Source organism: Syzygium oleosum, unplaced genomic scaffold, assembly GCF_021117445.2.
Source record: "Syzygium oleosum isolate NSW1041296 unplaced genomic scaffold, Sole_v2.1 Sole_v2.55, whole genome shotgun sequence".
In the NCBI taxonomy this organism is placed as follows: domain Eukaryota; kingdom Viridiplantae; phylum Streptophyta; class Magnoliopsida; order Myrtales; family Myrtaceae; genus Syzygium; species Syzygium oleosum.
Window position 1 is genome coordinate 1,097,721 of NW_026607539.1, and position 17,026 is coordinate 1,114,746.

General features: G+C 41.9%; 1 protein-coding gene across 1 annotated transcript; it reads right to left on the reverse strand.

Moving 5' to 3' along the window:
• Nucleotides 1-1,018: 1,018 nt before the first annotated feature.
• Nucleotides 1,019-6,651, reverse strand: LOC130136927 (B3 domain-containing protein Os03g0620400-like). Its single transcript, XM_056307551.1, has 8 exons — nt 5,869-6,651; nt 4,555-4,984; nt 4,072-4,292; nt 3,597-3,843; nt 3,059-3,222; nt 2,298-2,571; nt 1,826-1,986; nt 1,019-1,734 (listed from the first exon to the last, which is right to left on the reverse strand). Exons 1-8 carry the CDS (start codon nt 5,998-6,000, stop codon nt 1,372-1,374), a joined length of 1,992 nt encoding a protein of 663 aa, XP_056163526.1. The 5' UTR covers nt 6,001-6,651; the 3' UTR covers nt 1,019-1,371.
• Nucleotides 6,652-17,026: the final 10,375 nt, after the last annotated feature.

Sequence of the window (17,026 nt, forward strand, 5' to 3'; positions counted from 1 at the left end):
GAAACTCGTCCATGTAATAGAAATAAAAAAATCTATTTCTTGCAAGAAATTGATTTCTAGAGCAAAATAGTTATCATTCACGCTTTAAGTCATTGGCCAAATAATCAGATTCTTTTGAGCTCATAGTTCTGTGCTAAATTGACTCACCATTAATTTCCTCTTTTGTGTTAACTCCAGTTTCCATTACGGAGTTTAATTCATGCACCTGTCATGATATTGTATATTTAGGGCGCGAATGACAACCATTCTCTTCCCGGGAATAATTTCTGGCCAGAAATAGAAAAATCTATTTATATTCCCTATACGAGTTTCTGAGCAGAAAGTAGCGTTTGATAACGATAAAAAATTTATGTTCCCAGAATAGAAATTCATTTGATAGCATTGATGTAGAATTCGTGCATCGATGGCGGCGGCGGCAGTGGCGGCGAGGGCGAGCAATTAGAAGAATTGTTATTTTTGTTTAGTTCCAGAATTATAAAAGTAGAAAATTTATACTTCTCCTTTTTGTTCCAAAACCTATTTCTGGGCTAAATATTTGTCCCAGAGATAGAAAAATGAATGCGTTATCAAATGGATTTTTGTTCCAAACTTGTTCGAGGGAATAGAAAAATAGAAAAACAGATAAATAAAATGATTATCATTCGAGTCCTTAGCCATCGATTCGCTCTTGCTTGGGTTACATTTACAAATGTACATGTCGTGACCGATCAATGTTGATTCCGCATTGCGTTCAGATTGGTTCTGCTTGAATTTCCAACGCTATGTCATTTCGATTTCTTTATTTTTCTGGAGTGCACTAACTCCGTTCTCGCAGGGAGTTTTGAAGTTGAAAGTCCAAGAGAACTTAGGTTGATTGCTTGTGCAAATCCTTTTAAAATCCGGAGTTGCGTTGCTAGGCTTATTTTGGCATGTAGATCAAGGCATGTTTTGACGTATGGATTATACTGCGTGGTTTCGACACTGACGTGGACTCGACCCAATGGACTCGGTACAAGCAAGAAATTCCGCAACACATCAATTGTTAAGATTTATCGGGTCCATAGCCGACCGAATGCATACAAAATTTTCGCCATCGCCGACCACTCTACGTATCAGGCTTTTGCCTCTTTGTACCACCAAAGCAAAAAGAAACATAGACCATTTACCGCCGGTGTAAGACAAAAAGAGAGATACTCCATGAACTTACGTCAGAGCATGATATCTTTACTCTTTTGTAGATCTACTGGTCAGGTTGAGCACCGTAAAGATGCACCGAATTTGAGAGGTTCTTTCCGAGCATGGTAGTCATGGAATTGAAACCAGCACAAAAAAGGAAGAAAGAAGAAAACACAGCAGAAAAGAGCGCTTTTCATTGATTCGCTGCCGTGCTGCTTAATGAAAGGAGGCATTATTAGGAACCCTGGAATCATGTCGGTGCTGCAATGGCCGGAGGTAATACTTCTGACGTTCATCTCGATGAACGTGAATCGGGTCATGACCAGCACCACTCAAAATGGAGACTTTGAACACAGCATCATCCCTATCGATCAGCTCGAACAAGCAGACGTTTCCTGCAGGCAGATTAGTTTCTCTTGCAAATGCATGCCAACCGGCAGAGAAGGACAGACTCGGAGTACCTCTAGCCTGTTCATGGCTCCTAATGAGCTTCACTGGCCACGATCTGTCTGAATACCGAAGAGTTACCATTTGTTTGTTTTCCAGAAGATGTTGCTCTGCAAATCCAACCGGAACAGCCTGCACATATACATGTTTTGAATAGCCAATGCACGAAAATTGTCAAATGAACATGAGATATTTGAGTGACGATTTAAGCTCTAGATCTTACCAGGCAATTGATATAACTTTGTGGGATCACCAGTTTGAAAAAGGGATGCTCCGAATCAATATCGCTAACTAATTCGGCAGACGTGAGAGGCCTTGATAGTGTAGGACCATAAAAATCCAGCTCAGAACGGCTCGCTCTGCGTGTAGATTTTTCTATCCCACCTGTAATAAAACAATAAGAACTTTAATAAACATTGGTGTGAACGTCTCTTTAATTATTTTTTGGCTGGATGACGTCTCTTTAATTGACTTGCTATGAAAAAATCCAGCATAGATTGGAAATTACTGTTATCATGAAGAGACTAGTGCAGAAAAGAAGAAAACAGAAACATAAAAAAGTCTACTTTTCATTGATTCGCAACTACCGAATAAAAGAGGCATAATTGGGAATGCTGAATTCATAACGATGCAGCGAATGGCTTAAAGTAACACTTCCGATGTTCATCTCAATCAATGTGAATCGGAACCCTTACCGGCAATACTGAAAATGGAGACTTGGAATACAACATCATCCCTATCAATGAGCTCAAACACACAGATGTTTCCCACACACAGATGAGTTTCTCTTGCAAATGCAGGCCAACCAGAAGAGAAGAACAGCCGGTTTTCATGTGAATAACGTAAGAGCTTCACCGGCCACGATCTGTCTGAAAACCTAAGAGTCGCCATTTCCTTGTTTTCTTGAATATGTTGCTTGACAAATTGACCAGGAACGTACTGCACATTCGTACACGTGTGAACAAACCACTGTATGTTAAAAAGGACATCACATAAGCATACACTCGCGTGAAAAAAAAAAAAAGCACATGATGTAGATTCTTGCCGATAACTGCTAGTTCAAGAGTTTTAATCAGCAGCCTTAAGGGGCTTATGAAAGTCATCGATCTTAACCTGCAATGTAAAACATTATTCAAGAGGTGACTGTCTATTTTCAGTTAGTTTACCATTCAAGTGACTGTCCATCCTTTCACTTGGATAGTGAATAGAGCAGCTTGTGGAAAATACCCAAGTAAAGGACAGTCCCAACCCGATTACTGTCTTTACTTATTCATCTTCCTGGTTCCACGTTACTCCATCATTAGGATTCCCCATGGACACTTGAGAAATATAAAATATCATTAAGTTTCCAATACAAACCAAATCAACTTGGGAAAACACGATATCGAGGGATGATTAATAAAAATCGTAATTGAACTTGAGATATGCCATTGTTGGATTAGGCTTGAGATATTACCACTTGACTATGACATTGATGTATCACCACTTTGAAGAAGGGATGCTCTGACTCAAATTCACTGGCTAATTCAGGAGTAGTGAGGGGCTTTGGAGATGTAGGACCACAAAAAACCGGCTCATAATGATTCACTCTGCGTTTAGATAGTTCATTCCTGCGCTGAACTAAAAAAAAGGACTTCAGTGTGAGCGTTTCTTCAATTGATCTTCTATGAAAAGATCTATGCATAGATTGGAAATTGTGATTACCATGAAATGAAACATTCAGACAATTTGACAAAAGTGCTCTTCACATCGGAAGAGACAAAGCAACTAGAATCCTGCCTAGATCATTACGATACCAATCAACACACAAAAGTCCTATAATAGCGTTATGATTATATCTTAAAATAACATAGAAAAGAAAGTGTACTTGTCAGTGATGCAGGACAACCAAACAAGGGTGGCATAATTGTAAACCCAGAATGCAAGTCACGCTATAACCAGCCTAAATTTACACTTCAAGTACTCATTTTCAACAATGTAAATGAAGTCCTCACCACTCAAAATGGAGACTTTGAACACAATATCATCCCTATCAATTAGCTCGAACACGCAGACATTTCCTACGCGCAGATGAGTTTCTCTTGCAAATGCAGGCCAACCAGCAGAAAAAAACAGATGCAGAGCCCCTCTGACAAGTCTGTTGCTCCTGACGAGCCTCACTGACCACGATCTGTTGGCACACCTAAGAGTTGCTCTTTGCTTTTCCTGAATATGCTGCTTGATGAATCCACTTGGAATACTCTGCACATGTACATGTTTGAACAACCAAGACATGAATTTGTTTAAGTGGAATGAGAAATCCCAGGAATGAGTATCGTTGTAGTAATCCATTGGATTATATAATAAACAATATATGGATGGTAAAAAAAAAATCTCATACAAGTGGACATCAACAGCTAATGTGATCATGGCATTGTAGGTAATACCAAATCATAATTGAAGTATACCGGTGATGAGCTCAAGACTTACCAGTTTACTCATATAAGATCGCCGGATCACCTTTTTGAAAAAGGGATGTTCGGAATCAATTTTGCGGGCTAATCCAGGAGTAGTGAGAGGCCTTGGAAGTGCAGGACCATGAAAAACCAGCTCAGAATGGCTCACTCTGCATGTAGGCTGTTTAATTCCATCTGTCAGGCCAGCTTGAGCTTGAGACAAATGTGGTTCTTCAGGGTCAGTATCAATGGGAACTACATACCGAGGAGAACAGGATCCATTTAGTTCTAAAACAGGTAGGGATAGGAATCAATTCAATCGACCTACTTCCCATTACTACAAATAGAAATAGCAAAGCTACTCCGTTCCATAGCAGAGAACTTTCTTTTTCATCTAATGATACCATATCATTTTGGTGGCATTGGATTATAAAAAATTTTGAAGTATTTTTGGAAAAGAACTAACAAAAGAGAGCGATGTAAGAAGAAACGTGACTTCTGAAATGAAGAGTCACACCTTCGGACCCTCGCGGTGAGTAGCTCGAACTTAGCTGAGAATAAGGTAAATTTGGTTCAATCCTCATTCTTCGACGGGGTGTGACGTCCTCCAGATCTTCTGTTTCTATGACATCTTCTGTTTTTGGTGAGGAAAGTTCACTTCCAAGGTATGATGTTTTGCCACTGCTCGATGAATAATCTATCTCTGAAGCACTCTTATTGAATATTATTACGCGAAAAGTGGAGTTCCCTTTATATTTGAAAACTATGAGGTGACCGTGACTAATGGAGAAATGCTCCATAAATTCCCGCCACCCTTTCCACAACAAAACCATGCCATTGTTGCACTTTTCTAGCTCTATAGTCCAGGTTGAACCGCCCGGAACCTTAAGAAGCACCGAGTTTGAGAGATCCTTTCCACATCTTCTCAAGAAACTCTTTGGAATTCCCTATTATGAAAAAAATCAAAGCTTCAAGTCCATGATAATAACTCATCATAGTCAAACCCAAGTGCAGAAAAAAGGAAGAAAACTAAGAAATTAAAAATTCTGCAACATGGATGCAAAATCAGTTTCCACATGTGTGCTCAGAATAATTGTGGATTGAATGTTAGGGAAAGTCTTCATTTGACAAGAGTAAAGCTTGATAATCCAAACTATCATCTACACTATGATCAGTGAAATTTGTCGTGCCAAATCCAACTGTTGACATAAATTTATCTTGATCCTATGGGCAAGACAATTTTGTCATCCAGCAGCTGACAAAGATTTTCTTTTATCCCACGACTGAGATCGCGCACGACAATTTTGCCGCCCAAAGAAGCAAGGCACCCCAGAAAAGCCCATTACTTTGTCATATCCATTTTTGTCAGTTCACTCTGTGTATCCGTGAAATTACTCTTCTTTTCCGAATAGCAATGTTCAGAGGATGCTGTGGAAACCATAACCATGCACAGTACACTTCATTCTGAAAGCCATTTCGACCCAAATCGTAAAATAAATATATAAATAAGAAAACTTTAGTAGAAGAAATGGCAGCAAAGACGACATGAGGCCGACCATCACCATGGTTCAGGACAAACGGTCGCGCATCCGATGAAGACATCCATATTATTGAAGTATGAAAAAGGAGAAATTTTGTTCGATCTACAGGCCATGTTAGACAATACCCAGTTCTTTTTTTTCTTTAGCTGGAAGTGAAAGTTCATTCCAAACCAAACACACAGACCAGTTTTCCAGGTTGATGGGTACACAGTGACAGAGTGCGAGAAACTCTTAAACCACTGATGCTCAGTCATATCAAAAAGACTGTGAAGATTTGATCATCAACTCACAAGCTTTCCTGATGCAAGGGTGTCGGAGAGTACGATCTTGAAGAAGCGACGGCTCCCAAGACGGGGACCGGTGGCGACCTCCGGCTCGACAGCTCCATCTTCTCTCCGGCGGCGACGACGACTACAAGCCATGGACAGCAGCGTCCCCTGACTCCTTACAGAAGAAGAAGAAGAAGGAGAAGGAGAAGGAGAAGATGGTTTGGGGGGTTTCAACTTCAACTACGTGAGCGCGGAGCCTTTGTTCTTCAGCGTGTCACTGGAGGGGGCGAGTGCAGAAAACGAGCTACAATGGGCTCGACGGACAAAATATTGGGTGCTTGAGTCCATTCATAGATTGACGCGTGTACACCTGGGCCCCACTCCGACTTTCATCAGACTCCCTTGTCGTTTCTTCCAGGACAGCGAATTGCTTCGTTCTTCTGATCACTGAAGCAGCGTTGGTCCTGGAGCGTTGGAATGAGGAGACGCAGAGGTGGGAAGCCAGGCCCAGCCTTCTTGCACTCCGTCTCGAACCGTTGGGGGCTGGTTCCACACTATCTTTGGCCCCTTGCCTGAGGCTCCGTCGTCGGGTGGCGGTGGTCGCCGGCATCTCTCTTACCGACTTTCGCTTCCTGGGATATCAAACTACCACATCACCGGCTTATGTGGTGCGATTGAGCTTGCGTGGTTCCACTCAAAATATGACAAGTGTTTATCCGACCTGAAATAAAAAATAAAAATCGAAAGCTTCTTTTCTCTCTCCTCTGATGTACTTGCGGAAACGAAGACGTTTAACCTCACATTTATTGCCTCTCTCCCCATCTCTCCCCTTTGTAACAAAACAATCGCTTCCCTTTCATGTTTGGACTCCCTTGTGCAACGAGAGCTTCCATCCTCCTTCTTTGCCTTCCTCTTCATCACCATTGTTGCCTTTTTGCCTCCAGCTCCAGAAACCATGTCGCCAACGATTTTGAAGCGGAAGAGGAAGAGGCCGGTGGCATTGAGTTTTGGGGTTTCTCCGTCAATGCACCTTTGCCTCTATTGACAAAAGATAACGATAAAAATCGTAACTTTGTTCTTCCTTGCTCAGATGCTCCTTCCTCAACTCCAGCTCCTCGCTCGAATGCTCCTCCCCGACTCCAAGAGCGACAAAATCGTAATTTTGTTCCTCCTCGCTCAGACGCTCCTTCCCAACTCCATCTCCTCGCTCGACTCTCGCCTCTCCGTTCCTCTCCTCAATGCCTCGCCCTTGCAAGACCCGGACCCAACTTGCTCATGACCCCTGGTCTTTATAGGGTAAGGAAACGGGGAGCTTTGGCTATATCACTTCCTGATAGTAGACCTTTTCTATTAATGCAGGGAACCTAGGATTCCCTCCATGTATGAGTTGGTAGTTTCTATATCATCAGTTCTAGTTCTGGAGAGCACTCGTGCGCATGCACTATCTATTTATTTTTTTTATTGGAAACATTCATAAATTCTATCTTATGTCTAAGTTGGTGGTTCCCCAGCGTACAAAATAGATAGAAAATTGGGAAAAGGTGGTTATGGCCAAGTCTATGTTGGCCGATGTGTTTCTGCTGGAAGTTCAAGTGATATTACCACTGGGCCAAGAGCTGTAGAGGTGCATATGTTGCTCAAGTTTTGATTGCTATAGTGTGCATATCTTTTTCTTATGACTCAATTAGCATTTTTTTTTCACAAGTGGCATTGAAATTTGAGCGCAGAAGCAGCAAATAATACAGCTACAGCCCCCTCATGAATAACAAGTCTACAAGTAAGTATTCTTGTCCTATTACATTTTTACTCCTTTTTGTCACGTTATGTTATTAAATTTTACATTTTTTTTCTGGCATATATATACATCAATCTCAGTGGTAGTCATGCTGTACTAAGAATACACTACAAGGGTCGACAATGTGATTTCTATGTCATGATAGTCATAGAATTTATGAATGTTAATAAATAAATAGATAGTGCATGCACATGAGTGCTCCCCAGAATTAGAACTAATGCTATAGAAACTACCAACTCATACATGGTGGAGGGAATCCTAGGTTCCCAATATTAATAGAAAAGGTCCACTATCAGGAAGTGATATAGCCAAAGCTCCCCGTTTCCTTACCCTGTGAAGACTAGGGGTCTTGGGCGAGTTGGGTCCGAGTCTTGCAAGGGCAAGGCATTGAGGAGGGGAACGGAGAGGCGAGACCGAGAGGATGAAGGTGGAGTCGAGCGAGGAGCTGGAGTTGGGAAGGAGCATCCGAGCGAGGAGAAACAAAGTTACGATCTTTGTCATTCTTGGAGTCGGGGGAGGAGCGCTCCAGCGAGGGGGTGGAGTTAAGGAAGGAGCGTCTGAGTGAGGAGGAACAAAGTTACGATTTTTATGTTCTCTTTTGTCAACAGAGGAAACGGTGTGTTGATGGAGGAACCCCAAAACTCAGCGCCATTGGCCTCTTCCGCTTCAAAATCAATGGCGACACAGTTTTTGGAGCTGGAGTCGGAAAGACAACGACGCCAACAAGGAGGAAGGCGAAGAAGGAGGATGGAAGATCTCATTGCATAAGGGAGTCCAAACGTGAAAGGGAAGCCATTGTTTTGCTACAAAGAAGAGAGAGAAGGAGAGAGTGAGAGAGGCAATAAATGATCACAATAACGTGAGGTTGCGTGTTTTCGGCAGGTGCACTAGAGGAGAGAGAAAAGGCTTCCGATTTTAATTTTTTAATTCCAGGTCGGATGACACTTGTCACATTTTGGTTGAAGCCATGCAAGCTCAATCACGCCACATAGATGCCACGTAGGCCGATAATATGGTGATTTGATATCACTTAATATTTTCTCCTGCTGAGCTGTGGAACTAGTAGTCTGCGGTAGTCACGAGTAGGGGTGGAACTAGTAGTCTGCGGTAGTCAAGAGTAGGGGTGATCGGTTTCAGGTGGGCCGGTTCTCACCCTGGACTCGAGAACTGATTCCTGGACCCACTGGAGAATGAGTTCACCGATCTGGTCCAATCCAGTTTCCTGGTGGGTCCATAGAACCGGCCATGACATTCAAGAACTATCGCATTATCTGTTCTAAGTCACATTTCGTCAAACATATTGTGTGTATTGTTGAGGATTAAAACAAGGCCTTAACAAACTTAGTTTTGAATCCTAACTCATACAAAAACAACTTGATGTGCAGGAAAGCTATGAAATACACTTGGATCACGAACGAAATAGCCTAAAAGAAGAGAAATGATTTCTCAAACAGAATGAGACAAAGTATAACAAGATATTCGATCTTCCACGGTTAATGAGTGGAACCGAGGCTATAAGTGACTATTAAATCATTCGGAGCTTTTGGCCTTGAAATAGAGGAAGACATAGAGACTAGTCGCGGCTGCTTCGGAGACAGGATTTTCGGTCGCGGATAAAGATCGGACAGAGATCTTGTGAGGAGGCGTTCCTAGTAGCATCAGCGATTTAGTTGGTGCGAGGAAGATCCAAGAAGCGTCACTTGTGAAGATGAGCAACAGTTAGGAAGCTTCAGATGCAAATAGCTTGCTTTGAGTTCCTACAGCCAAGAACAGGGACGAACGGGGGTTCATTGTGACCGCCAAATTGTTGGTTATGTCTTAAGGACCATTTTCGGTCATTTTTGTTCTGGTCTGTTAGCTGGTTGTTTTTTGGTTTTACTTAGTCAACAAGATAGTAGGAGTTTGTTGTTTTCAGTTCCTATTTTGTTGCTAGTTAGTGGTGTAGTGGTTTTTGTCAGTTACTAAGTTAGTGCAATTCAGTTTTCGTTGTTTTAAAAGAGCTATGTACTCTTCTCGTTTTTGAGAATGTGATAAGTGCATTTCCAGATGAATCTTCTCTTGTTCTTCTACATTTGAGAGCACATTCTCTGTAAAAACAGAGAGCACATTCTGTGCAACAAAAGTGGTATCAGAGCCCTATTGATCTTAAGGGACTTGTGAGAGAGTGCTAAATTCAAAGTAGAGCAAGAAAGATGGAACAAACTGGTGTACCTGCTGCCTCATTCTCAACCATCACAGCTCCAATCTTCGATGGAGACAACTACGTGCATGGGCAGTGAAGATGCAAGCTTTCATGGAGGGTGCGGACCTATGGGAAGTCGTGGAAGAGGACTACGAGGTTGCCGATCTATCCAACAACCCAACTATCAATCAAATCAAAACCATAAAGAGAGGGTAACCCGAAAAGCAAAGGCAAAATCTTGCTTGTTTTCTCATTGTCTCCTCGACCATATTTACTAGAATCATGAAAAAAGATTCAGCACATGATATATGAAATTATTTAAAGGAAGAATGTGAAGGGGATGAGAGAGTGAAAGGAATGAAGGTGCTGAACTTGTTAAGGGAGTTTGAAAGGCAGCAGATGAAGGAGAATGAGTCTGTGAAAGAGTTTGTTGATAGGCTAGTTGATATAGCCAATAAGATACGGGTGCTAGGGACGGATGTAGATGATAAAAGGCTGGTTCGAAGGTTTTGGTTGCATGTGCTCGAAAGGTTTGAAGCAACCATTGCTTCCCTTGAGAACACTAAGGACATTTCGTACATCAAACTTGTCAAGTCCTAAGTGCTCTAGTGCTTAGGAGCAAAGAAGGCTTATGAGGAAAAATGAGCCTATCGAAAGTGCTCGCAAGCAAGCCGCATAGTGCGTAAAAGGGAAGAGGATGGAACCAAAATAGAAGACATGTTGAGGCCAATCATAGTCATAGTCAGGGAGGTTCAAGCAGTGGTGGATATGACAGGAAGTGGAATGCAGTTCCATGCAAGCATTGCGGGAAGAAAAATCATCCTCATTTCAAGTGTTGGAAGAGACCAGATGTGAAGTGCAGGAGGTGTCACAAGATGGGCCATGTTGAGGCCATTTGCAGGGAGAAGCATCAGCAACAGCAAGCTGAAGGTCAAACTGCAGTAGCCAGTGAAGTGGAGCACCTGTTTGTTGCCTCCTGCTTCATCTCAAATGCATCTAGAGATGGATGGCTTGTGGACAGTGGATGCACCAACCATATGACAGGTAATGAAGGATTATTTAGCAATTTAGACAAATCTGTGAAGTCTAAAGTCAGGATTGGCAATGGAGAACGCATAGAAGTAGAAGGCAAAGGTGATGTAGTGCTTGAAGGTCCTGGTGGTGTTAAGCTTATCACAGAGGTTATGTTTGTGCCAAAGATAGATCAAAACCTGCTGAGTGTGGGTCAGTTAGTAGAAAAGGGGTTGAAGGTCGTGTTTGAGAAGAGTGAGTGAGTCTGCCATAGGAGATGAGAATGGTCACATCCTTTTCAGATTCCTATGAGGAACAAGTGTTTTACATTTGATCCAGCTTGATGAGAATTTTGAAGCCATGAAAAGTATACAAGATGAGGAGGAGTTATGGCATAGAAGACTCGGGTCATTTCCATAGAAGGGCCGCAATACTTGCAAAGCAAAATGAAATGGCAAATGGGGCTACCTATGTTGCGTAAGGAAGTAATCGGCGTAGAGCATGTTTACAAGGCAAGCAAGTGAGGATTCCTTTCAAGAGGTCAAATTGGAGGGCCAGTGAAAAGCCGCAACTAATCCACACGTATGTGTGGGTCCAATGCCGAAGAATCACCGAACGGCAAGAAATACCTCATCACTTTCATAGATGACCGCACTAGAATGTGTTGGGTGTACTTCATGAAGAATAAGGCTGAAGTTAATGAGATTTTTTTGAGGTTCAAAAGAGAAGTAGAGAAGGAGAGTGGCTGTAATATCAAGACAATTAGGTCAGACAATGGAGGAGAATACACCTCTGCAAGCTTCGGGCTATATGTGATGATGCGTGGATCAAGCACCAGCTCATCAGTGCCATACACTCCACAAAGAAATGGAGTGAGTGAAAGGAAGAATAGTATCATGGAGATGGCCAGATGCATGCTACACGAGAAAGAACTCCCTAAGAAGTTCTGGGCTGAGGCTGCCAACACTGCAATCTTCCTTCTGAACAGACTGCCCACTAAAGCTCTCAACAAACAGACACCATTTGAAGCATGGCATGGATATAAGCCTAAGGTGAGTAACCTGAAAGTGTTTGGCTGCATTTGCTATTCACTGGTTCCTTCTGTTAAGAGAGATAAGCTTGATCCAAGAGGAAAAGCATGTATCTTTGTGGGGTATAGTTTGCAATCTAAGGCTTATAGAGTTTATCATCCTGCTAGCAACCAGGTTGTGGTGTGTAGAGATGTGAGTTTTATGGAAGATAAGAAGTGGGACTGGTCTGTGGAAGGTGGCAAGGCTGAAGAGGAGGTAGTGCCATTGCAGGTTGAACCAAATGAAGTGGAAGTCGAGGATCTAATTGATCATGTTCCTGCGAGAGGCACTAGATCTCTTGCTGAAATCTATGAGAGATGCAATACAGCTATGCTTGAACCAGCTAGCTATAAGGAAGCAAGTGAAGATGTGAAATGGTGTGCTGCAATGGAAGAAGAAATCAGAATGATTGAAAAAAACCAAACATGGGATCTAGTTGAGAGGCCCAGAAGCAGAAAGGTGATTGGAATGAAGTGGGTATTCAGGACAAAGTTGAATCCTGATGGCTCAATACATAAGTACAAAGCAAGACTTGTTGTGAAAGGCTATGCGCAAGTATGGGGGGTAGACTACTCTGAAACCTTTGCTCCAGTGGCAAGGTTGGATACCATAAGAATGCTGCTAATAGTTGCTGCACAAAAGGGCTGGCAAGTATTTCAGCTGGATGTGAAGTCAGCCTTCCTGAATGGAGAGCTAGTGGAGAAGATATATGTTGAGCAGCCTGATGGCTTTGTAGTTAGAGGCAAGGAAGATTACGTGTACAAGTTAAGGAAAGCCTTGTATGGCTTGAAGCAGGCTCCAAGAGCCTGGTATAGTAAAATTGATAAGCATCTGCAAGAACTTGGGTTTAAAAAAAGTTTGAGTGAAGTGACTCTATATGTGAAGAAGGGTGTGGAAGGTGTAACTATTGTCTCTCTTTATGTTGATGATCTTTTGGTTACTGGTGATTGTGAAGAGCAGATTGCAGAACTAAAGAGAGGGCTGATGAAGCAGTTTGAAATGATTGATCTTGGACTAATGTCCTTCTTTTTGGGAATGGAGGTGCAGCAGAGGAAAGGCGAGGTATTCATCTGTCAAAGAAGATATCTAAGAGAGATCTTAAAGAGGTTTGAGATGGAGGAATGTAGAAGTGTGAACACTCCTATGAATCTAAAGGAGAAGCTGCAGAAGACTGAAGGAGCTGAGCCTGCTGATGAAGGTTTTTACAGAAGTTTAGTCGGTTGCTTGATGTATCTAACTGCAACAAGACCAGATATCCTGTATGCAGTAGGTGTGCTTTCAAGATTCCTAAGTTGTGCTGGTGAAGAACACTTGGTAGCCGCAAAAAGAGTGATTAGATACTTGAAAGGCACTCAGCCATTTGGTGTCAAGTTTACTAAAGTGGACAATTGCAGTTGCAAGGCTTTGCCGACAAGTGATTGGGCCTGGTTGGCGAGGATATGAGGAGTACAAGTGGTTTTTGTTTTACTTTGGGATCCTGGATGTTTCACCCGTAGCTCAAAGAAACAAGAAGTGGTTGCTCACCCACCGCAGAGCCGAGTTTCTAGCAAGCTATCGCAGCAGCCCAATCATGCAATATGGCCGAGAAAGCCGATGCAAGATCCGGAAATGGAAGTTGAAGGACCAACCGAGATACTTGTGGACAACCAAGCCGCACTAGCCATATCTCAAAACCCCGTCTTTCACGGGAGAACCAAGCATTTCAAGATCAAGTTCTACTATCTCGAGGGAAGTGCAACAAGAAGGTGAAGTGAAGCTACTCTATTACAAGACGTAAGATCGTGTGGCGATGTGTTTACTAAGCCACCGCAAGCAAGCGTACTTGAGTTATCGAAGAAGAAGGTCGGAATGTGTTCTGCTCCTTAAGCCAAAGAGGAGTATGTTGGTTATGTCTTAAGGACCATTTTCGGTCATTTTTGTTCTGGTCTGTTAGCTGGTTGTTTTTTGGTTTTACTTAGTCAACAAGATAGTAGGAGTTTGTTGTTTTCAGTTCCTATTTTGTTGCTAGTTAGTGGTGTAGTGGTTTTTGTCAGTTACTAAGTTAGTGCAATTCAGTTTTCGTTGTTTTAAAAGAGCTATGTACTCTTCTCATTTTTGAGAATGTGATAAGTGCATTTCCAGATCAATCTTCTCTTGTTCTTCTACATTTGAGAGCACATTCTCTGTAAAAACAGAGAGCACAATCTGTGCAACAAAAATGGCGGATTTGAGGGTGATGGGAAGAAAAAATCCAAGAATTACTGACGAAGACCCAAATCTTGCTTTGATTCCTTTTTGAGCGAGCGAGTCTGTCAGAGAAGAGACGAGTGTCGTGTCTCGTGAGTGAGTGAGGCTGCGACCTACGAGCACCGAGAGCGAGTAGCGAGAGAGAGTGTGTGCAAGAGAGGAATTAGGGTTTTGAGAGAGAGCATGAGGAGCGTGAGGGTATGGTACTCTAATTAGTAGTTAGGGTTTTAAAACATAAGGTTTAGTGGGTGTGTGAGTGTGTGTATATATATATCTCGAACATGGAATTGCCCAGAACCAGCCTGTTTGGGCGGTTCCCAGTCTGGTCAGGTTCTTTTGTTCACTCCTAGTCTAGAGAAAGAGAGAGACGGAGTAACAAGAGTTGTAAAGAGACGGAAAATGAGAAATTGACAAAGTCAAAGTGGGACCCACTATGTACACGTGGCAGCTGAGGAATGGATTGTGGTGAATCTTACGTGGCTTATCCATCGATAGTTGTTTCTTCGTTGTATGACTCAACCCGAAAAAGAGATTCCATGATATATAAGACCATTGATCATATGCTTTGAGCAATCCATTTAATTAACTACTGAAATGGTATAGATTTATATAAAGACATGGTCTAGTAACAGATTCAACCAGGGCTATTTGCAAGAGACAAATTTTCAGCTTTCCATTCACTTAATTTACTATCTACGAGTAACTCGTTCGTGGAGCAGAGGCACTCCTAAATACTTGCCAAGTTTACTTGTAAGAGGAAAGCCTCCAACAAAACGAATATGGAGCATTTTGTGTCGAGGAACGTTCTTAGAACAAAAAAGTTTAGACTTGGTGGCATTTACCTTCTGACCAGAAGCATTGCAGAATGATTCTTGGCACTTTGTAATAACTTGCATTTGTTCAACAGAAGCTTCAACAAACAAAAGGAGATCATCTACAAACATCAAATGAGATGTGGCAGGACTACCTCAATGAACTTGAAACCGCTTCCAGTCACCCTTATCGACCAATTGCATGATTAGATGAGAAAGTCGTTCCATACAAATGACAAATGTATACGGAGAAAGCAGATCCCCTTGTCTTACACCTCACGAAAGATGGATCACTTATGTAAGTTTCCCATTCCAAAAAAGTTGCATACTATTAATTATAATACATCGCATGATGAGATCCACTAGAGAATTTGGAAGTCCAGTCATGCAAAGAGGATCACCGATGAAATCCCACCTCAACCTATCGCATGCGTTCTCCAGATAGACCCTGACCATCATATAACCTTTCTTCCCCTCCATTTTTATATTGGACGAATGATTTCCTAAGCAATGATAATATTATTCTCGATATGGTAGCTTAGTATGAAACTAACTTGGTTTTTTGAAGTCAAGTTTGGCATAACTACTTTAAATTGATTCACTGTAATCTTAGTGTTTACTTTGAAGGAGACATTGCATAGGCTAATAGGCCGAAATTCTCCAATCTTTTAAGTGAATCAACTTTGGGAAGCAAGGTAATTAAAGTTTGGTTGACGCTTCTCGAACTTCTATCGCCAAGCCTAAGTTTCTCAACTTCAAGACTATCTGAATTGTTTAACGTTGCCCACTAGTGCTGACAAAAAACCGCTTGAAAGCCATCTGGTCTCGGGGCTTTAAAGGGCCCCATTTCAAACACCGTACTCTGAATTTCTTCCATGCTTGGTTGCCTTGATAAGTTATGAAGTTGAGCTTCGGATAAATTGCTAAACCGGTTGGCCCATTAAGTCGAAAAAGTTCTTTGCTGTTCTGACTTGTACATATTTTGGAAATGGGAGACCGTAGAACTTTTCAAATGCTCCTGTTCATCAATCCAATTACCGTCATCATCCTTCAGAGATAGGATATAATTCGGCTTTCTTCGTACAATTATCGTGGCATTAAAGAATCTAGTATTCCTATCCCCAAAGGAGATATGTTTATGTTTGGCCTTTTGGATCCACAAAATTTCTTATTTCATCGAAGTTTCCATATATTCATGTTTTAACTTCTGCGCAAGTTCCACAAGAAAGCGATTATGCCCTTGCTCCAATTTCGTTTGATACCTCTAGTTCTAGCAAGAAGCTGTCTTTACGTTTGAAGATGTTCCCAAATGTAATTTTATTCCACTCTTGAACACATTTGAGCTCCAAGTGTAACATCATTACACCAATTATCCTTGAAAATTGGGAGAATTGAGGATGTGTTAACCAAGCAGCTTCAAATCAGAATGGCCGATTAGGGCAATGGTGCGTAATCACAACACTAAGACTGATGAGTAGAGGGCTATGGTCTGAGTTGATCCTCAGTAGAACCTTGACAAAAGCAACAGGAGACAACATTCGCCATTTTGTATTACATAGGACTCTATCTAATCTCTTGAAAACTCAAGCAAGTCCTGACCACTTAGGATCTCTCCATGTGTATTTACAACTTGTGAAGCCTCAGTCCAACAAATGACAGGAATCAATCCAGTTCCTCAAATTATCACATTTGGCTATAGAGATGGGAGCGCCACCAAATTTATCTTGGGGATAAGCAATTTCATTAAAATCGCCTGCAAGCAACTAGGGCATAGTCATAGAGTTAGCTAGATCTGTAATAACGAGCCACAACTCTCGTTTCTTGCATTCTGCAGGATTGGCATAATAGCTGTGAAGCACTAGGAGCGCCTATTTGCGGTCAGTTTGAGGTGCAGGAATTGGGGGGCTGGACAGGACAGAGCAAATCCACTTGTAATGAATTAACCTTCCACAAAAATCATATACCTCCTAAGAAACCTTGTGCATCCATTCTAACAGAATGATTAAATCCCAGATATGCTATAACTTTGGCAGCTTTATCACCACTAATTCGAGATTCCAACACAACAAGGACATCCAATGCA

Bases quoted from the DNA above. Each gene is read 5' to 3' on its own strand.
- LOC130136927 (XM_056307551.1), bottom strand. From the start codon at position 6,000: ATGGCTTGTAGTCGTCGTCGCCGCCGGAGAGAAGATGGAGCTGTCGAG. The intron at 3,844-4,071 runs GTAAGTCTTGAG...GTACATGTGCAG, and splicing joins GATCTTATATGAGTAAACTG to AGTATTCCAAGTGGATTCAT. The intron at 3,223-3,596 runs GTGAGGACTTCA...CCTTTTTTTTAG, and splicing joins CAAAGTCTCCATTTTGAGTG to TTCAGCGCAGGAATGAACTA.